We start from the raw sequence: 22,829 nt of genomic DNA, 5'->3' as shown, positions 1-22,829 counted from the left end.
ACACTTCCCCTTCTCACTGGATCACTGCATGGTTGTATTTGCACATGTCAGCGTACATGCCAGTGTAAATATCCCACTCTTGTCTCCAGCCCAGTGCCAATAGCCCACGATGATTATGTCCACGACTCGTACATGTAACTCAGAAGTAGCGACAAACTCGGCCATTTGAAAATAAGAGAGGCGGACGGAGGTTATGTACGTGTACGTTGTAGATGTGCGAAAACTTTGGAAGGAACACTATCGTGGAGTGCCAAGTGCACCCTCGCTCCATACACACTACAAATTCTCTCCCCCGCACATCCTTGCCAGGGCCAGGGAGTGGTAGAACAAACTGTATTCGACGCCTGATAAAGAAGACATCTGTAGTCCCCCTCTCACTGGTGTGCGCGGTAGCGGTTGCAAACAGCAAGTGTCCACACACGGGCTGGCAAGGTGTGATGTTGCGCCACTTCGCGGTCTCGTCTACAACCAGTCTGCGAGGTCTTATCTTCTCGGATACTTCCCAGTTCGCGCACTCTGCGCGCTTTTCAGCTAGAAAATGACACCCCGAACTACACTTACTTTGAATGCACTCATTGCTCACACAGTTTGCGGCGTTTAGTTATACTTTTCCGGTCACGGTTGCTGTTCAGTCACGAAGGGGCTTCCTTGCTTTCGTTCTGAGCTTTAAAAAAAGACTTTGTTTGTGGAAAGTGGTTCTAAGGAGTAAACTGTTGAGTCGGTAATTCACCGAACTAAGTTACTTCAACAACGCGAAGCCAAGCTATTGCACGTGCAGGCGAATGCCTTCCCTTGGACGCTTAGGTGCCTGTTATATTATAATTAATTTTCAAGTATCGACGGTACGGCAAGCGACTTTGCCCCCCCCCCCCTCACGCTGGCACAGTTCGCCCAACTTATGGCCGGCTCAGTGCGGTGCAGGAACAGTTTCGCGTCCGAGCTGCGGGCGTGTACGTGTCATTCGTGCAGCCTATTATCAACCCACATGTGCATACGGCCGGCCCCGGTGCCTATGCCGCGGTACCAGAGCACCGCCACCCTGCCGGAGCAAGCACAGCCTGCCTGCTATGCCTGCAGAAGGCTAAGGTTAGGAGGCACGAGTCAATGCACTTGTATTATTTTCATTGTGTGTACAATAGGGGGGACTACCATTACCGGTAGTGTCAAAACCCTAGCTGGATGAATACAGGTGGATCTACAGCTACACCACTAGCAGACTACAGTGACTATGTAGGGTGAATTCATGTCTGCCATTAATTGTAGGACATGATTGTGCGTGTCCGCTTATGACCAGGCAAAGGGCAGATCTGTGTTGAAATGTAAGTCTACTAATACCCTACACTGCTAGCTGCAGCCAAGTCCTAGATCTGTAGATACACACCCGCTGGGAGGCGCACCGACGACCTGCGGAGGACAACTTTCGGAGGAAATTCTATTTACGCTCACTCTTCCGACTCTGACATAGTGATGGCGACGTATTACTAGTCGTTCTAGATCATGTAGTTCTATCCACATTCAACGTTAGACTGCGACAGTGAGTTTCCTCCGTTCGGAGGATGGGGCTTATGCGAAGCGTTTTACTCAAGCTGCCACAAAACGAAAACTAGCAGTGAAAGTATCAGTCAATCCTCGGTAGTATAGTGGTAAGTATCTCCGCCTGTCACGCGGAAGACCCGGGTTCGATTCCCGGCCGGGGAGGACATTTCTTTTTTTCTTTTTTTTGCAGATTTTGTTAGGGTCTTTTTTTCTTTTTTTCTACAAAATCCACATAATTAGCTCCATGGACGCACCAAAGGGAGATTGGGTAGGGATTAAATAATAATTGAAAAAGAAAACAGAAGAAAGAAAATGGAAAGATTGTATTGCTCAGTGAGCAAAAGAATAAGTTGAGTATTGATGTGAACGCTGTTATAGACTTTTATAAGGCAAAAATTAAAATTTCACCAGTTGTAGTCTTCGGGGTGCTGAGTCGAATGGTCGTGGTCCGAGGAAGCTGAGACGCTCCCTTCCTACTTTAATCCCAATCGAACTCGCGCACTTCCACCGAAACTGGGTGACTGCGCCCTACGAGATGGGGATTTGTATGCAAAATGTGACTAAAAGCGCCATTTCGTTCCTACAAAAGCACGGATGACCGCGATTGGCCCATATGTTGTAGTCTTTTGGACGCTGAATCGACTGGTTTTGGTCCGAAAAGGCTGCGATGCAGCGTTCCTCCTTTATTCCCAATCGAACATGGTTGAACAAGCGGTCCGAGACGTGCTCCTGCGTACACCAGTCACCTGGTCACCGTGCCTGCAGGGTACAACTTACTAGCCTGTTTGACCTTTTTTGGGTGCAGTCCTGTCACTCGAGTTGAACCTTGGTGTGAAAGTTGTCGCCTGCTGGCGTGGTGACCAGGTGATTTGGGCACCAAGGAGCACGTGACCACTTGTTCAACCATGTTCGATTGGGAATAAAGGAGGAACGCTGCATCGCAGCCTTTTCGGACCAAAACCAGTCGACCCAGCGTCCAAAAGACTACAACATATGGGCCAATCGCGGTCATCCGTGCTTTTATAAGAACGAAATGGCGCTTTTAGTAACATTTTGCATACAAATCCCCATCTAGTAGGGCGCAGTCACCCAGTTTCGGTGGAAGTGCACGAGTTCGATTGGGATTCAAGTAGGAAGGGAGCGTCTCAGCTTTCTCGGACCAAGACCATTCGACTCAGTACCCCGAAGACTACAACTGGTGAAATTTTAATTTTTGCCTTAACTTCCCCTTTAAGGCAAAAATCAAAATTTCACCAGTTCTTCGGGGTGCTGAGTCGAATGGTCTTGGTCCGAGAAAGCTGAGACGCTCCCTTCCTACTTGAATCCCAATCGAACTCTCGCACTTTCACCGAAACTGGGTGACTGCGCCCTACGAGATGGGGATTTGTATGCAAAATGTCACTAAAAGCGCCATTTCGTTCTTATAAAAGCACGGATGACCGCGATTGGCCCATATGTTGTAGTCTTTTGGACGCTGGGTCGACTGGTTTTGGTCCGAAAAGGCTGCGATGCAGCGTTCCTCCTTTATTCCCAATCGAACATGGTTGAACAAGCGGTCACGTGCTCCTGGGTGCCCAAATCACCTGGTCACCACGCCAGCAGGCGACAAATTTCACACCAAGGTTCAACTCGAGTTCAACTCGAGTGATAGGAGTGCACCCAAAAAAGGTCAAACAGGCTAGTAAGTTGTACCCTGCAGGCACGGTGACCAGGTGACTGGTGTATGCAGGAGCACGTGACCACTTGTTCAACAATGTTCGATTGGGAATAAAGGAGGAACGCTACATCGCAGCTTTTTCGGACCAAAACCAGTCGACTCAGCGTCCAAAAGACTACAACATATGGGCCAATCGCGGTCATCCGTGCTTTTATAAGAACGAAATGGCGCTTTTAGTGACATTTTGCATACAAATCCCCATCTCGTAGGGCGCAGTCACCCAGTTTCGGTGGAAGTGCGCGAGTTCGATTGGGATTCAAGTAGGAAGGGAGCGTCTCAGCTTCCTCGGACCAAGACCATTCGACTCAGTACCCCGAAGACTACAACTGGTAAAATTTTGATTTTTGCCTTAACTTCCCCTTTAAGAATAGACTGTCTGTGAGGAGAGATTACATGTATGTCCAAGCAGGGTAGGACACTGTACCCTCTTACTCGCATCTATCAGAAGAAAATGAAAAAAATTCGGGGCTTTTGAATATACCAGATGATGCTGGCAAATCAAGTTGTCCAGCGTGTGTGCGTGCATGACTGTATGTGTGTGTGTGTGTGTGTGTGTGTGTGTGTGTGTGTGTGTGTGTGTGTGTGTGTGTGTGTGTGTGTGTGTTCGTTAGGGTCTAGCAGAAGAAAATGAAAAAATCCGGGGCTTTTGAATATACCAGATGATGATGGCAAAATTGTCCAAGGGGAAACAAACTTAACGAAGGCAATTAGGTATGTCAAGAGAACATCCCCCAGGGTTATGTTCTCTTCGTTGCGTCCAATTCAAGGTAAATTGTGAGAGGTTGGAATTCTCTGGGTACGTTGAGTTCCGACTCAGTACAGGAATAACGGCCTGGGTCCCTTAGCGCCTGGACAAGTTTTTTTTCTCTTATTTTCCGAATCACAAAATTTCACAAAATTTCACAAAATTTGCAAAGTGCGTCCTGACTCTTCACGATTATAAAATTATTGGTCACCATTGCATCATTAGTTCCTACGTATATCATAAATGTAGAGCCAAAGGATTTATTGCAATTACATACCGGTATAAACACCGAGGTCCCCCGAGGTTTTTATAACTGGTATGCAATTGCAATACTCCTGAGGCTACTACATTATTTTGTTATACATTATGTTGATAGTGTTATTTAAAAACAGAAGGCCAATAAATACTGTTTATAAAATACTCCTTTTAGGGAAAAGTGAAGTGCTACATGGAAAAGTGCAGAGGTATGTATTGAGTCGAAGCAAATTTATATGAATTTGATACTGTTGATGGTGTAGTCACTAATGAGTGTGGTATCAAAGGTCAATATATTCTCTGACAAAAGTGTGTATAATGTGTGCATGACCAGCACCAGCACCAGCACCATCTCGCCTCATGCTAGCCCCATGTGCCTGCCGGTGCGTTGTGTATTTTGTAAAAAATGACACAATGACCGGTGGTGACTGCGGAATGCTGCTGTCTTTATCCAACTGTGATATGCTAACGCACAGCATTCCAGCAAAAATTTGCTATTATCCCTCTGGACTTTCGCCAGAGTCTCCAGAAAGTTTCCTGAATGCATCAAGTGCACTGTGTAGTGTGTACTCTGCAGTCATCAACATTCGGTCGGGCATGGTATGTTCACCTCGCTCCCAAAGAAAAGAAAAATGATCGCAGTTACGACGCGCCAGTGATTGTGTGGATTTGTAACCAAAACACTGCGAAACCACACAAGGTTGAAACAAGCATTTCATGAGAGTTATGGGTAGCTATGGCAGCATCGGAATTGTTGTTGAAATTTTGTCTTGATATACTGTGGGAGCCTATCTGTGTACAACGGGTTTGTTTTAGTACTACAGCAAAAGCGTGGCAAAATCAGCGATGAAGCATGGTTCAATGAAGCTCGACTATTCTTTTTAAATTAAAAAAATGCAGAGGATCCTTCTGTCTCCTGCTGCGTCCCTCATCATTTGTAAAGGATACTGAAAAAGAATTGCATGACTACCATTATGTATTTCAATTTTAAAACTGGTAGAAAATAGATCAAGGATATCTAGCCTACACAAATCAATCTAACATCCTAAGCCCTACTTGTGGTTGTGGGTTAAGATTTCGTTGCTGAGGCAATGGCTGCAGCAGCTGCTGCTGGTGGATTGTGCAGAAAGTCGTACAGCAGTTGAGCATTGGATGGGTGATGGAGCACGCTGGACAAGTCTTCTTTGGACATGGAGGATAGCTCGAAGAGATTGGACACATTCCGCAGAATATAGCTACAGAAAACAATACGTGAAAGACAAGAACACGCCCAGTCAGGCAATGCCATTTCAATTTGCTCAGTACTCTTCTGGCTAGAGTAGATTGGCCCAGAGAGGATTTACAAGAGACTGCACGATGGTGATCACTCTCGTCACTGGATTGATTGCAAGTCACAGTGTCACCGTGCATGGCTACATGGCCGTTCTTTGACAGGAAGCCCGCTTCATGGCTGTTCTTTGACAGGAAACCCGCTTCACATACTGCATTGTACAGTGTGAACTTATTGGTATTGGGGAAACCCTTATCAGCACGAAAAGTCAAACTGCTCTCTCGCTCTCGCTCGCTGCTCCAGGGGTCAGGCCGGAGCACCCCAAAAAGGGTTCCGGTTGCACCAGTATGAGAGCAGGGCATAGATTAACGGCCGGACATCGGACATTTTCCGGCCATTTTCGGCCACTGACCGGACGTTTTCAATTTCACCGGACATAGTGTCCGGTCAAAAAAGGAAAAAAAGAGCAGCGACCTTTCGACCTTTTTATGCAGAGTTGGGCTTTCTTCGGAGCTTCGTGCCAAATGCGACTTGCATATCGTACAACTAACACGTCTACACCGTAGCCTCGATCCCTCAGGCGTAGACTTCACCATAATCCGCCTGTAGAAACGCGGTTGCTACAGTCAATTCACACGTTCGACCTTCGTTCGACCTTTGCCAGGCTTTGATACATGGTGTCGACTTCGCACCTGAATCGATGGGTTGAACTGCACTGAAGTGCAGTTGTTCGCTCGTGGGAGGAAGATGTCATCTTTTATTTTTCACTATTTCACTGACCAGGAATGCAGATAGTCTTTTAGAATGTCTTCTGGAAAGCGAAAGGGAGATTCAGAGGACTTGCCGCCGGGCAAAAAAGTCCGTGGTGTGAAGGCCGCTACTTGCGATAAGTGGATCTCGGACAATGATGCAGAGCTGACTACTTCCGCCTGGCTGATTTATGACAGGCAGAAGAACGATCGGCTGTTAGCAGAATGTTTGAAGTGTTCCGTGTGCATCAAGTTTGTAGACAGAGTCCGCAGTTGTAAAAACTTCAGCGAGGCTTTCATAACCGGATTCAAGAACCTGAGAACATCAGCGTTCAAGGATCATGCTGGAACGGAGATGCATAAACGAGGAATGAATCTTTTCCGCAGGCAAGAGTGTCCCGCTCGAAATGCCCTCGAATTCGCTCCAATTGCGAAGGCACTGTGCGAGATGGACGATGGTGCTGCCGCTATTGCACGACGCAAATTCGAACTGACCTACCTTCTCTGCAAGGAGCATATCGCGTTCGCAAAATTCTTGACTGCAACGCTTTTTTGTACATACATTTGTCGTCAGTAAATAGTACAGTTTCTAATACAAATAAATTGGCGAATTGTACATAGTAATGTGTGAGATACGTCCACATAATGAGTCATTGTGAATATACTCCAGTACTACTAAAAAAAAAAGAAGAAACACCCTGAAAATGTGTTGTGGAAAATGTCCGGGCATGTCCGGACAGATTTCAAAACGGAAGGACATTTGTCCGAGCTAAATGAAATCCTTAAGCTATGCCCTGTGAGAGCAGTAGAAATTTAACAGTGGTGTTACAGGCATCACTGTTCCGGGCCTTACGATCCACTGGTAATTTTGGTAAACATCGGGAGCTAGCAGTGGATCGTAAGGCCCGGAATTACCAAAATTACCAAAGGGTGAAAATGCACTTTCAACAAAAATAGAAAAAAGAAAGTGCCCCCTGTGAGGATCGAACTCACGACCTTCAGATTATGAGACTGAAGCGCTGCCTACTGCGCTAAGGAGGCACACAATATTCTGATACCCTGGTAGAGGTTCTAGTCATGCCGGAAGGTATACTACATATTAGACACCTGAACCTGGATGAAAAGTTCCCCATTTTAATAGGGTGCAAACTCTACTTAATCCACTGCACAAGTGTGCACAATAAAATTTACCAATTCACCAGGCGCTGCACACAAGAATCTGAAACTACACGGGGCTGGGCACTAAACTGGAGCGTGTACGTGTGCGGTTCAAGCGCGTTCAGGCTTTCACAGAAAGCAGCAATTCGAGTTTCTTTGGCTGTGCTACGTTTTTGAGTACTATCTTTTAAACCCAGCCAGTCAAAGTGACTGGCATGTATGCCAGTACGCGTTGAGGAGTTGAAAAATACATGCTGGATTTCCATTTCGGCGCGTTACCAACTCTCCATATATGCATGACGCCCCAAAAGTCCACGCACGTATGCCAGTATGGGTTGAAAATAAAATATTAAAAAGATTGAGGGAGTTGAAAAATACATGCTGGAATTTCCATTTCGGCGAATGACGCCCCAAAAGCCAGTGAAAATACGCACAAATGCGCGATTTCACACGCACACACCCGCCAGCTGTGAACACGGCCTAAGAACAGGGTAGGGCAGCCACCATCAATGCATTTGTAATAGATCATCACTTACTGCACATTGGTGACATTGATGCCTGGTAGCTTCAACACAAAGTCCTATACAAATTACACAATGACAAAAATACAGGAAAAAAGGATCATGTACCGAAAATGAATGTACATGAAGTGACAGTCAGCCATACAGAGCTCAGTCATGGAAAAAGAAAGCCACCACCCGGATTCGAACAGGGGATCTCCTGTTTACTAGACAGGCGCTTTAACCCCTAAGCCATGGCGGCACAGACAGCTGAGCAAAGCACAACACATGTCAAGAGCCATTCATCAATTGGCAGCAACACGACAAGAGCATGCATGCACGCACGCAGGGGCACACTATACCTGTGTCAAGGGGAAGTAATGTGAGCCATCCGGCGCCTCCGCTCCTTTCTCACTTGCCACGGTGGCAGCTACCTCGGCATCAGGCTCGGCCTGGTTTCTCTGCAAGGATAGTCGTCAGTGTATGATGGCACACAGTGGAATACACCTGGATCACAAACACTACACTACACTACACTACACTACACTACAGTACAGTACAGTACACTACAGACTAAGTACAGTACAGTACACTACAGTACAGTACACTACAGTACAGTACACTACACTACACTACACTACACTACACTACAGTACAGTACAGTACAGTACAGTACAGTACAGTACAGTACAGTACAGTACAGTACACTACAGTACAGTACACTACACTACAGACTACAGTACAGTACAGTGCTCTGAAGCATCTTGTGCGGGAAAAATAACAAAATGGAGCCAGTACAGTACAGTGAATGTACTATTATTGAGTAGGAACAAACATACGACAGTCGCATGATGCCAAGTGCGTGTCCACCGGATCAAGACTAGCTAAATATAGTGCATAGAAGTCACAATGCTGTTGAAGGTGTTCAATGAAGTCGAAACTGGGACTGGCAATCCTACTCCGAAGTTTACAACTACCAGCAAGTACACAAATAGTACTACTTCCAAGTATGATGAAACACCCATCCCTACAACTCAGAGATCTAGCTGTGTTGCCGCTGTACTCTGATTTACAACTTGTAGGAATGCAGCCAATAACAAGCACTGTACTGAAATATGTCGAAGAAGTACCGTCTCGCACTGCCTCGGGAGCACTGTACTACTGTTAGCAGCAGCAGCAGCAGCAGCAGCAGGAGAGGAATCCACAATCATAACAATGACTAGTCTTCAATGATTAGTCTTACCTTGAGTTCATCAAACAGTTCTGCTGATGCATGCGGACTCTGGCACCACAGGACACGCAGCTACCAAGCACATCGCAAGAAAACACAGCACAACACATGCGGGAATAGGACCCGTCATCAAAAGAAACTGAGGTACAGAGGGCTCAGTCTAAGTGGCAAAATGCAGAACATGTTACAACACAGCAGACAGAGAGTGGAATACTGAAGAGTTGGAGTGCAAGTGTCACAGAGTCAGCTGCACGGTGCAGCATAATGTACAGCAATGCTGAATAAAAGTCCAGACTTGTCAGTGACAGTGAGTTAGTGTGTTTCGCATTCTACTCCATATGGACGTACGGGCATATCAATATCTAACGTTAGAAATGTAAGAGTCATTACCACTAGTGATCTAGCATGTAGTTGTCCACGATCAGAGGACAGGATCAGAGCGGTGCATAAACATGTCAGGAAAGGTCCGAGGAGCTCCTGCCGCCATCAGGAAGACCTACTCAAAGAAGGCCGATCACGTCCACTCCAGTGCAGTTTGTGCTTACTAGTACTTCGGAAGTACAATGTCTCACACATAGCACCAAGAGTACATAAAGTAGGGGTTATGTACTCTTGACAGCACATATGCGGGCAGTTTACGAAAAATATTTTACTTCGCCAACAGCCCAAACACTCCCATCGCTTGCAGAACACGAGGAGCTCACAAAGCAACTCTATTGTACATATACACTGCTTTGCTCACACTGGTGACACTTACCTTGGGAAAGTGCAGTGTCAGTAAGGCTAGCTTGGACGTCAGGTCTTGATACGAGATCTCGCCTTGCAGTGTTCCTTTGGCCTGCCATGCAACACAGGACAAGCAATGGCTGCTGGCTCAACTAATCATTTCAACTTTGCTGTTTTCCAGAATCACACAACAGCACATGCTGAAATGCTGCCATGAAACTCTACCAAGTAGAAACCTAGATCACCACCTCACTCAACCTTGATACGTTGACTTGAATTTAAGCTACAGTTCTGGCCAGAAAAATCCGAGCTCATGGGTAATAAGTAGTGCCACGTTCAAGTGCGCAGTGTTGTATGTGCTGCTAGGACCACACAGCCCCCGGCACTATTATGTTCATCAGGTCGGATTTCTGTGGCCAGGACTGTACTAGTACCCTATCAGAATTGGATGCAGCAGATACACACCTACCGTCGCTGCACAGGCCCTGAGAAATAGACAAAATGTGGGGCAAAGGAAGTACGAAAACTGAGTTCTCTGGCCACGTTTCAGCTGGTCGTACAGGTCAGACCTCGCTATAACGTAGTCTCTGGGGGATGGGAGAAATTCTGTTATACACTGTAGCGAGGTTTATGTTATAGTGAGTTGGGCACACCAATATGCAATATGTATGTCAAAATGACGCTCTTCACTTACTGATTACAGCTGTACTGTTTTACATACAGGTATGATGAGAACTAGCAAAGATGTGTACAGTCTTGTCAGGAAAGGGGTGACAAGAGTCATGCAGTGTGTGCACGTGAACATGTGACATGATTAGAGCCTATAAAAAGTAATCCCAAGCAGGGAGTAGTATAATACCGGTATTTTACTACTCCCTGCTTCCGAGGTGGACGGCTCAGTCTCGAATGCTGTCTCGAATTCGTCGCGAGAAAGCATGCATGCCGTGTATATAGTCATTTTTATACGACTTTTTTACGTTATGCTGAGGTCTCCGTGCGCCCGGGACCCAGCAAACAGTGCGTTATAGCGAAAATTACGCTATAGCGGATAATGTTATAGCGAGGAAATTTTGTACAGAAGTGATGCGGTTTCGGCAGGGACATTCACATTTCGTACGTTTTAGTGAGGTTTATGTTATAGCGGGGGTCGTTATAGCGAGGTCTGACCTGTAACTGAAAACCATATTACGCAGTGAGATTTTAAGTCAATTTTTAACAAGTCCCTCCAAGGTGCATACTGGTATGTATATTTGCCATTATTTGGCAGTTGTTCTGCATATCTCCACACTACATGTACCACTATCAAGTAGCTAGCACCATGTTACTTGTTAGCATGACTTTGATCTTTCAACTATCAACAGCACACAGACCTGCCACATGGCCAGGGAGAATGTACATGAAAGATACGTTATGAAAGCCACTGCTACAATTACGACGATGCATTGACTATGTACCAAGTAAGAAGGATACATCACACCAAGCATATGAAGCAGCATGTTTCAAAACATTCACTCAAGATCGAAATCGAGAGATAGGGAGACACAGAGAGAGAGAGAGACAGAGACAGAGACCGAGAGATTGACAGAGACAGACAGAGACAAAGACCGAGAGAGAGAGAGAGAGAGAGAGAGAGAGAGAGAGAGAGAGAGAGAGAGAGAGAGAGAGAGAGAGAGAGAGAGAGAGAGAGAGAGAGAGAGGGAGAGGGAGAGAGAGAGAGAGAGAGAGAGAGAGAGAGAGAGAGAGAGAGAGAGAGAGAGAGAGAGAGAGAGAGAGAGAGAGAGAGAGAGAGAGAGAGAGAGGAGAAGCATCTAGCCATCCCGCTAACCTGTAAAGAAAATGACTGCTTCTCTGTGAACTCAACAAGTAGCAGAGGCTTGCGGTAATGTCTTGTCATAGCAGTCGCCTGGTTAAACCTACACCAGAAACAGCAGCATACCAGTGCATCAGCAGATGGAAGTGTAGACATACCGTAGTTCCGCGCATATAAGCCCATGGGCTAATATACGAAATAATGCATTTTCCGGGAAAATAAATCAGTAATAATGGTTCGTTTTTTAGCCCTGGGCCTACTGTATATTCGAATTTTGAAGGCAGCTGGCACGCGAAAAAGTACAAGTCTGTGCGCGGTTGTCCGCCTACCATAGGTACCGGTACTGGTAATGTAGTCTGCATTGACATGCTGTACTACGGTGTTTGGGTCTGTTTATTAGCCCATGGGCCTATAAACGGAGGCGGGCTTATATCCGGATATAGGACCAAGGGCTTATATCCGGATATAGGACCAAGGGCTTATATGCGCGGAACTACGGTAGTAGGGCAAGTGTCATAAAATGTCAGTGCTGCAATGCCACACCAGTTGGATTCTATGGGGCCTCGTATAACACACACCGTACAAAAATACTTCGAAGTAGCTACAGTAGCATGCTCGCACGCATGTCCGCCCGCCCGCACACATGCGTGTACACACACACACACATACACACATACACACCTATCAGACTGGGTCACTGGGATCAGCCAGACCCACTTACAGTCGACCGGAGTTTAAAGAACCAATGAGATCACTGACACTCTTCCTCTCCACACACATGTCCGGAGACAGGATATAGTCACCGACCTGAGAAACAAACGCCACACAACAGCAAATGGAGAGGTACTGCAGAACGAAAATGCGTACAAAATTTCACTCTACGTCAAGAAGTGAGCAACTTCGCACGAACTTTCGCAACTTTGGAACTTGCACGAAATGCGAAATGAACTTTCGTGAAAGTACGGTAAGTTGCGTGGGCTCGAACGTGGTCAACGGGTTCACCGTGTGCACGTGATCGGCGTGCGAACTACCGTACTGGCAATATATGTTGCCGCGTAACGCGTAACGCAGGGGGGTGCGGCGTAACGCGCCACCAGGCTAGTGCGACAAATTTTCGTTGCGTTCGTCACGCGCGTCCGGCAGGGTGCGGCGATCTTTTCATTGCAGTTTGCAAAAAATGATGCGGCAATAGCAAAAAAATGATGCGGCAATAGCAAAAAAGTGATGCGGCAATAGCAAAAAAAGGACTGCGTAACCTGTGTAACGGCTCCTGTGCGACTTTGCATGTAACGCCCTGCGTGCGGCAAACATGTGCCAATGTAACGCTTCATGGCCTCACTGCGGCAACATATATTGCCAGTACGGTACAAAATGTGCAGAGCACAAATGTGTGAAAATTCGCACAAACCTTTGCAAGGACCGTCGCGAAACTTAATGCGCATTTTCGTTTTGCAGAACCTCTCTAATACCAGCCTGCAGTGTCTGTTGATGGCTGCTAACAGTAGGTTGGGAGCAGATAGAACCTTGCAAACTGCTACTAGGAAACATGCTTCTGAAATCACGGTCTGCGTGAGATCCAGGCAGACCGTGTTTACACTCATCCGTAGGACCGCCACCACCCTCAAGGATCAAGGCGCAGTTCTCAGCTCTTAAAGCAGTTGGAGGTGACTAGATCAGAAGCAGCGGTATAAACTGACAAAGATGGAAAGTAGGCATAGATGGCACAGCCACTAGCACATGTTCAGCATACTGTACTGTACCTCAAGAGTCACTGGTTCTATGTCAATCCCACGGCGATGAATCAGCGATGGAAGACTGCTGCGAAACTCACGCATGTCCACCACAACCTGCGCACAGAGCAAAAACAAGAAGTGAAGCACTCACAGCCATTGCGGCTGCTCCTTGGCCACTCTATTCCACGTGCAGCACACAGCCAACATACACTCAGCAGTGTACAGCCACTTGTTCAGAATACTTAGGACATGTACTTCAAAACAACAAAATACAAGGACAACACTATACTAGGAACACTATACATGCACTGGTAATACTGCATGTTGGTGTTCCGGCGTAAATTGTCACCGTACCTTTCTCTTCTCGACCGCCTTCTTGCGACCGCCCGCTTTCCGTGTGCTGGCTACAGTTTCAGCGGCCGACCTTGGATCGCGTGACAAGGCAGCACTGTCCGCTGCCCGCGCAGACTGGTCTTCAGACACTACCATCACCTGAGAACATAGTCAAGTATAGTACCACCTTGCATCACTTTAACATCCAGTTCCTTCATAGACGGAGCTACGAAGTACTGTAAGACCAGTAATGTTAACGAACATTTAATTATAACGATTTTTTAAATGAATTAAAATTTGTTGTTAACTTAAGATTTGAAGTCGTTATGTAGAAAACGATATGTACGTGTACAGTCATTTGCCGGTTTTGAGACAGAGTTCATTTCATTTCACCTCGCAAACCCACAAAAATCCGGAGATCATCAACTTTAATTGACGTAAAAATCTCTAGTCTTACAGTACCAATGAAGAATAGAAGCGGATTGATCCTACACTACCTCATCACGCTCTCTCGTTTCTAAGCGAAGATATACCGGGTAATGAGAAACTACCAATACCAAGAGTACATAACCCCCCAGAGTGTGCAACGCCTGATCCATGGATCCAGCTCTGCATAGGGTCTTGGTCGAGTGTAATCGGATCTTCTGAGGACATGGGTACACTCCACACCAGCGCAAGGCCGGTCTCGAGGCAGGGCACCGTTATTTTTGATCCGAGAGTCCCCGCGACTCCCCGGGTTCCCCTCAGATGTGTACGATATTATGACGCAAAGATCCTATTACGCTCGACCAAGACCCTATGCAGAGCTGGATCAGGCGTTGCACACTCTGGGGGGTTATGTACTCTTGTCGATACCCTTTCCTTCCACGATGTACTTACAGCCTTCTGACGAATCAACATCTCAAAGGCATGCTTCTCTTTCCGAAGGCTTGTTAGGTACCTCTGCATGACAGAGAGAGAGAGAGAGAGAGAGAGAGAGAGAGAGAGAGAGAGAGAGAGAGAGAGACAGAGAGAGAGACAGAGAGAGACAGAGAGAGAGAGAGAGAGAGAAAGAGAGATAGAAAGAGAGAGAGAGAGAGAGAGAGAGAGAGAGAGAGAGAGATAGAGAGGAGAGAGAGAGAGAGAGAGAGAGAAAGAAAGAAAGAGAGAGAGAGAGAGAGAGAGAGAGAGAGAGAGAGAGATTGTACACATACACACGCCAGTGTCATCGTTGTGTTACATGTATGAACGCACTGCACACTCAAGGCCGTCCCACTTTTGCGGCCGATTTTTTACATATTTTTAGCACATTCCATGCACGTAAAGCGCGCTGATCGCAGCTCAGCGCAACCAAACGTGGCGAATATTGAAGAATCCTTGTCCCCGATCGTAGCGTCTTCCTGGTTTGTTGCAGAATCAAAAAGTCTTTCATTGCACATGTAGTTACACTGAATAATGAAATGCCACCAAATGCCCGGAAATGCTTGCAATTGGCTTCAATTTTTGAAATTTTTCACACATTATGATCTTGTGATGGTTTTCATTAGACCTAGGAGTAGGAGTACAGCTGTCTTACGCACCAATGTGATTACACTCACGCTACTGAGGTGCATACAGTTGTCATTTAGTCCAAACATGGCTACAGTACAGAACACACACACACGCACGCACACACGCACGCACACACACACACACGCACGCACACACGCACCCACCCACATACACACACACATACACACACACACACACACACACACACACACATACACTAGCAAATGCATACACAGACCCCCAACTCACCTGCTCTTCAATTGAAGACTGGTAGACGAGAAAGTAGACTCGCAGTGGAATACCAGGCCTGCTAGCCTTGAATACCTGCATAGCCGGACACAACATAATATGAAAAATAAGAAAATGTAAATGATTCCGCTGTGCAATCAATCAACTTCATGCCAAACAAGTCCTCCGCCTGATTCTCAAACAACTGATCAGCAGAAGCGTCATTTATTGTCAAAGCCAGACCATTAGGGTATGCTGCCACTAGCTTTACTCTGGTGTGGTGATTAGTATTATCCCAACTCAGAATGGCTTTCTTTTCCACCGGCTTCTGTACCATTTGTTGCATATTCATTGTTACATATGTGTCTAGGAGTGGTGTGGTATGGCACTAGTCAGCTGGATACAGTCAACTTCGCCAATAACGACATTCGGCGGGGCATCAGAAAAGTGTCCTTATTCGCGAAGTGTCCTTATAACCGAAGTCCCATTTGAACGTATGTGAACCCATATTTTGTATAGTATGATATGCATATCAAAATCAAGCTCTTTTTTTGCTCTATGTCAATGTGTACTTTATTTTCATATTGCAGTTGAAAGGAACTAAAAATTCAATATGCAAGGGAAATCAATTGAAAAATATGCCTTTTTGAGCAATCTACAGGGCCAGAGATATGTACATGTATGATGATTACTGTACAATCATGTACAACTACATGTACATTGTATACATATAGGTGTGCTGGTAAATCCAACCATTTTGAAGCCAACATTAAAAAGGAAGAAAAAGCCCCCCCCCCCCCCTGGCTGCATTTTCTTGCATGTGTGCAATAATATCCATCACCAGTGCACCATATGCATAGGTTCTGGTACTTCTGCATGACACTACATGTACTTGACTGACAGGTACTTGAAATAGCTGTCAAAAGCCCAGAAAGTCGTTATTCAAGCAGTGAATATGACCACGGGGCACTAAAAGCATGTCGCTATATGCGAATTGTCGTTATTCAGATAGTCGTTATATCCGAAGTTAAATATATACAGTTAGATGGGACTTTGCTCTGGGCATGGAAATTCGGTCGTTATTCGCGAATTGTCGTTATATCCGCAGTCGTTATTAGCGAAGTTGACTGTACAAGCCATGGCTGGATAACTAAACTATTGTTGTTCTATTTTCAGTCCCTATTCCAAAGAAAAAAAACACTCCACGTGACTAACCTCAATCTGTCGCACAAACTCCATCTCCACGTCGAAGAGGATGATAAACCGAGGTGCAAGCTCTTCAATGACCCGGCTTGCAGACGGCGAGTCACTGGAGAAGACAAGCAAGCAGCAAAGGACAACCTGAGAGCATGTCATGGTGTGTGTTCGTAGGCTGACCTGTGACCAGTGAACGGAGACCACCACCACCACCACTGCAGCCGCAAGATCTGCAGCACAGGCAATTGAGTATTTCCGTCCCTTGCTTTTTCGTAGCACAGCACCCTATGTGGCTGTGCCGCAGTTGTCTGTCGTAGTGCAACGTTCTCTTCACAGCTAGAACACTCTGCGAAGCTTTGAGCTGATTAAAAAACATTACTTCACTGAGAATAATTGCGCGAGTCACTCTCATCTCTGTTGGTGAAAGATCACAGGGTAAAAATGGCCAGCTGTGAGGAGAGTGAGAAGACACACACACAGGTGTGTACGTACCTGTTTCCACGCAGTGGATAAACTGCTACTAGAGGATCGGTGATAATACCAAACTCCGCATCAAACTGCTCTTCCTCATCACCAGCAGCAGCAGCAGCAGCACTGGTAGGCTAGGAGGGACAAATTCAAACACACATCCAAATAACTCAATGGTTAGGACAAGCTACATAAAACGCATAGTCCTTCAAACAAAAAGCAGCAGCACTAAACACTTCTTGGCAATGAGAGAGAGGGGGGGGGGGGAGGAGACGGAGAAAGAGAGAAAGAGAAACATGGGATACAAACAAGTATGGCTCACTTTCTCAGATGTTGTCGATGCAGAAGTATTGTCTGTTCGGTAGAAACACACCACACGCAAACACACGGACATGCACACAAGGAAAAAAGCTAAACAAACACAAAATCAGACTTGGGTGGAGAGCCAAGAATTAATTTATAAGAAGAAAAGACCAAGAGCTACAAGCTACGCTATATCGCATGAGCTGATTATAAAGTAACTGGTGGTGTTAGTGGATATTATAGCGTAACTTGTAGCTCTTTTGGTCCATTTCTTCTTACAAACACACATTCATTCCGCAAACACGACCAGCTGTACACGTTTTGGAGACCAAAAGCTCTAACAAACAGATTCATACTTTCCAAGGTTTGATGTTGCTTCACAAATTCACACCTCCTACATCTCTGTGCAATGGCCTTATTACTAATATCGAAAACAAGTGTGTGGACAGTGTGAGCCCAGAACATGCTAAACATGGCCGGTGACAATACAATCACAAGTGGAATTCTACAGTTTCACCTACTGCTACTTGTAGTAGTGCCAGTGGCTCCACTGGATGCAGTGCCTCCTCCTCCTCTTCCTCCTCCTGATGCTGCACCCCGACCTCGGGTACTGCTACCCTGGCCCTGACCTCTGCCCCTGCCCTGACCCTGGGCCGGTACAGATCTAGATGTGGACGACGTTGACTTTGCCGCCTACACACAGTGCAGAGAGCAACATCACACCGCTAGCAATACAAACACAGTGCAGAGAGCAACATCACACAGCTAGCAATACAAACACAGTGCAGAGAGCAACATCACACCGCTAGCAATACAAACACAGTACAGAGAGCAACATCACACAGCTAGCAATACAAACACAGTACAGAGAGCAACATCACACAGCTAGCAATACAAACACAGTGCAGAGAGCAACATCACACAGCTAGCAATACAAACACAGTACAGAGAGCAACATCACACAGCTAGCAATACAAACACAGTGCAGAGAGCAACATCACACAGCTAGCAATACAAACACAGTACAGAGAGCAACATCACACAGCTAGCAATACAAACACAGTGCAGAGAGCAACATCACACCGCTAGCAATACAAACACAGTACAGAGAGCAACATCACACAGCTAGCAATACAAACACAGTGCAGAGAGCAACATCACACCGCTAGCAATACAAACACAGTGCAGAGAGCAACATCACACCGCTAGCAATACAAACACAGTACAGAGAGCAACATCACACAGCTAGCAATACAAACACAGTACAGAGAGCAACATCACACCGCTAGCAATACAAACACAGTGCAGAGAGCAACATCACACCGCTAGCAATACAAACACAGTGCAGAGAGCAACATCACACAGCTAGCAATACAAACACAGTGCAGAGAGCAACATCACACAGCTAGCAATACAAACACAGTGCAGAGAGCAACATCACACAGCTAGCAATACAAACACAGTGCAGAGAGCAACATCACACCGCTAGCAATACAAACACAGTGCAGAGAGCAACATCACACAGCTAGCAATACAAACACAGTGCAGAGAGCAACATCACACCGCTAGCAATACAAACACAGTACAGAGAGCAACATCACACAGCTAGCAATACAAATACAGTACAGAGAGCAACATCACACAGCTAGCAATACAAATACAGTACAGAGAGCAACATCACACAGCTAGCAATACAAACACAGTGCAGAGAGCAACATCACACAGCTAGCAATACAAACACAGTGCAGAGAGCAACATCACACAGCTAGCAATACAAACACAGTGCAGAGAGCAACATCACACCGCTAGCAATACAAACACAGTGCAGAGAGCAACATCACACCGCTAGCAATACAAACACAGTGCAGAGAGCAACATCACACAGCTAGCAATACAAACACAGTGCAGAGAGCAACATCACACCGCTAGCAATACAAACACAGTACAGAGAGCAACATCACACCGCTAGCAATACAAACACAGTACAGAGAGCAACATCACACAGCTAGCAATACAAACACAGTGCAGAGAGCAACATCACACCGCTAGCAATACAAACACAGTACAGAGAGCAACATCACACCGCTAGCAATACAAACACAGTACAGAGAGCAACATCACACCGCTAGCAATACAAACACAGTACAGAGAGCAACATCACACCGCTAGCAATACAAACACAGTGCAGAGAGCAACATCACACCGCTAGCAATACAAACACAGTACAGAGAGCAACATCACACCGCTAGCAATACAAACACAGTGCAGAGAGCAACATCACACCGCTAGCAATACAAACACAGTGCAGAGAGCAACATCACACCGCTAGCAATACAAACACAGTACAGAGAGCAACATCACACAGCTAGCAATACAAACACAGTGCAGAGAGCAACATCACACCGCTAGCAATACAAACACAGTGCAGAGAGCAACATCACACCGCTAGCAATACAAACACAGTGCAGAGAGCAACATCACACCGCTAGCAATACAAACACAGTACAGAGAGCAACATCACACAGCTAGCAATACAAACACAGTGCAGAGAGCAACATCACACCGCTAGCAATACAAACACAGTGCAGAGAGCAACATCACACCGCTAGCAATACAAACACAGTGCAGAGAGCAACATCACACCGCTAGCAATACAAACACAGTGCAGAGAGCAACATCACACCGCTAGCAATACAAACACAGTACAGAGAGCAACATCACACCGCTAGCAATACAAACACAGTACAGAGAGCAACATCACACCGCTAGCAATACAAACACAGTACAGAGAGCAACATCACACCGCTAGCAATACAAACACAGTACAGAGAGCAACATCACACCGCTAGCAATACAAACACAGTACAGAGAGCAACATCACACCGCTAGCAATACAAACACAGTACAGAGAGCAACATCACACCGCTAGCAATACAAACACAGTACAGAGAGCAACATCACACCGCTAGCAATACAAACACAGTGCAGAGAGCAACATCACACCGCTAGCAATACAAACACAGTACAGAGAGCAACATCACACCGCTAGCAATACAAACACAGTACAGAGAGCAACATCACACCGCTAGCAATACAAACACAGTACAGAGAGCAACATCACACCGCTAGCAATACAAACACAGTACAGAGAGCAACATCACACCGCTAGCAATACAAACACAGTACAGAGAGCAACATCACACCGCTAGCAATACAAACACAGTACAGAGAGCAACATCACACCGCTAGCAATACAAACACAGTGCAGAGAGCAACATCACACCGCTAGCAATACAAACACAGTACAGAGAGCAACATCACACCGCTAGCAATACAAACACAGTACAGAGAGCAACATCACACCGCTAGCAATACAAACACAGTACAGAGAGCAACATCACACCGCTAGCAATACAAACACAGTACAGAGAGCAACATCACACCGCTAGCAATACAAACACAGTACAGAGAGCAACATCACACCGCTAGCAATACAAACACAGTACAGAGAGCAACATCACACCGCTAGCAATACAAACACAGTACAGAGAGCAACATCACACCGCTAGCAATACAAACACAGTGCAGAGAGCAACATCACACCGCTAGCAATACAAACACAGTACAGAGAGCAACATCACACCGCTAGCAATACAAACACAGTACAGAGAGCAACATCACACCGCTAGCAATACAAACACAGTACAGAGAGCAACATCACACCGCTAGCAATACAAACACAGTACAGAGAGCAACATCACACCGCTAGCAATACAAACACAGTACAGAGAGCAACATCACACCGCTAGCAATACAAACACAGTACAGAGAGCAACATCACACCGCTAGCAATACAAACACAGTACAGAGAGCAACATCACACCGCTAGCAATACAAACACAGTGCAGAGAGCAACATCACACCGCTAGCAATACAAACACAGTACAGTAAAACCTGTCAGGGCAGCGACTACTCGGATAGGGCGACCACCTGTCCTAGAAGACCACTGAAACTAGGACTAAGGGGTGCTATTTCCAGTCAAATGACCCTGGATAAGGAGACCACCTGGTAACAGAGACTACGTTTCGAAGGTCCCTTGAGCGGTCGTCTTAGGCAGGTTTCACTGTAACTTATGTACGTCAAGGACTCTCATTCAGTACAACATGCGCAGGCCAATCCAGACCAAGAAAAGCCTCATGCACATAGCAGAGTAGAACTTGGATGAGACGAACCCCACAGGACCACATCACCGTCCGAGTTTTACTATACACGCACATGTATACTGGCACTATTTGCGAATGTATGCCAACCATGCATCGACCAGGTGCCAGGCGCGAACTGATGGTGGTGGTGGTGAGAAGGAGAGCTCTGTGCTAGAACTTTGCAGCCTAGAGAGCGTGTGTGGGCAGGCGTGTGTTTACCGCCATATTGCCGGGTGTGTCTTTACCACCATATTTATCAACCATGTATACTTTTGCATTTGTCAAGCCTATTAAAAAAAACTCCAACAAGATTGTACTGCTATAAATATACTGTGGTGGGCTCTGGGAGGTAGGTTCTGTCACAACATTCACATGCAGTACATACCTTGCTTGCCGTGCCAGTCTGTGCCTTCGCTTTCCGCTTTGGCCATCTTCCCTTGCCTACGGGAAGACCAGGACAGCGGAGCAGGCAGTAGCAACGTGGATGTAATCAGATTGGATTCGCATTATGTCATACCCGTGATACATGTATCAGGGCACAATGGTTAGCTCCCTATTGAGATTAGAGTTCATACTGTATGGCGCCCATTTCCCTTTGTTGACTCGAGTCAATACACATTCCGTGGCCTTATTGCATCCTGGATGGCACCTATTTCACCCGAACAGCACATTGGGATCAGTAGTAACATGCAGTGTGCACACTCTGTTACATAACACAGATCAACACGTTTTGGCAGATCATAAATGCATAGTTCGAATATCAACAAACATTTTTCGCAACATTTACAGCAGGATGTATGTTATTCTCTGAGAAACGCTTCCATTTCCATGGGCACACAGAAGTCCCACACCTCTACCAACTGCTATCAGGCTCCAACCTGGTAGAGTCAGTAGAGGAAAGTGGAATTTACAGTTAGAGGCAAAAAAAAATTGGAATGCATACATCTACCAAAAGTAGTAGTTCCCACTGAAACCTGTAGATCAAAAACGACCATCCACCTCCCTCAGGCAGGCACAAATTCACAGTGCAAGTGAGCTGTGAACCTCTTAGTATAATATATATTAAACATGGCGAGAGAGTGTATAACCTCACAGTCAACAGCACACTGGCCTCATTGTGCAGCCAGCCACAACGGCA

The 22,829-nt window shown here is 46.1% G+C and overlaps 1 protein-coding gene and 3 non-coding genes across 4 annotated transcripts in view; 1 reads left to right on the top strand and 3 right to left on the bottom strand.

Annotated features, from left to right (window-relative positions):
- Positions 1 to 1,626: 1,626 nt before the first annotated feature.
- Positions 1,627 to 1,698, top strand: Trnad-guc (transfer RNA aspartic acid (anticodon GUC)). Its single transcript has one exon. It is a non-coding gene; the product is annotated as a tRNA-Asp (tRNA).
- Positions 1,699 to 4,901: 3,203 nt separating this feature from the next.
- Positions 4,902 to 22,829, bottom strand: part of LOC135814179 (DNA repair endonuclease XPF-like) — a 28,423-nt gene continuing 10,495 nt past the window's right edge. The window contains exons 17-32 of the mRNA XM_065327261.1: positions 22,077 to 22,132; positions 18,011 to 18,182; positions 17,509 to 17,540; positions 17,211 to 17,320; positions 16,737 to 16,830; positions 15,543 to 15,617; positions 14,643 to 14,705; positions 13,785 to 13,922; positions 13,458 to 13,544; positions 12,419 to 12,504; positions 11,713 to 11,800; positions 9,919 to 9,999; positions 9,174 to 9,233; positions 8,293 to 8,391; positions 7,967 to 8,010; positions 4,902 to 5,488 (exon numbers count right to left, since the gene is read on the bottom strand). Of these exons, the coding sequence (XP_065183333.1) occupies positions 5,323 to 5,488; positions 7,967 to 8,010; positions 8,293 to 8,391; positions 9,174 to 9,233; positions 9,919 to 9,999; positions 11,713 to 11,800; positions 12,419 to 12,504; positions 13,458 to 13,544; positions 13,785 to 13,922; positions 14,643 to 14,705; positions 15,543 to 15,617; positions 16,737 to 16,830; positions 17,211 to 17,320; positions 17,509 to 17,540; positions 18,011 to 18,182; positions 22,077 to 22,132 (1,451 nt within the window). The 3' untranslated portion in view covers positions 4,902 to 5,322. The remainder of the gene's footprint in view (positions 5,489 to 7,966; positions 8,011 to 8,292; positions 8,392 to 9,173; positions 9,234 to 9,918; positions 10,000 to 11,712; positions 11,801 to 12,418; positions 12,505 to 13,457; positions 13,545 to 13,784; positions 13,923 to 14,642; positions 14,706 to 15,542; positions 15,618 to 16,736; positions 16,831 to 17,210; positions 17,321 to 17,508; positions 17,541 to 18,010; positions 18,183 to 22,076; positions 22,133 to 22,829) is intronic.
- On the bottom strand, positions 7,241 to 7,313 carry Trnam-cau (transfer RNA methionine (anticodon CAU)). The gene has a single exon. It is a non-coding gene; the product is annotated as a tRNA-Met (tRNA).
- Trnat-agu (transfer RNA threonine (anticodon AGU)) lies at positions 8,120 to 8,192 on the bottom strand. Its single transcript has one exon. It is a non-coding gene; the product is annotated as a tRNA-Thr (tRNA).

This window comes from Sycon ciliatum, chromosome 4, assembly GCF_964019385.1.
Source record: "Sycon ciliatum chromosome 4, ocSycCili1.1, whole genome shotgun sequence".
NCBI lineage: Eukaryota > Metazoa > Porifera > Calcarea > Leucosolenida > Sycettidae > Sycon > Sycon ciliatum.
This window is presented reverse-complemented; position numbering and strand designations above follow the sequence as displayed.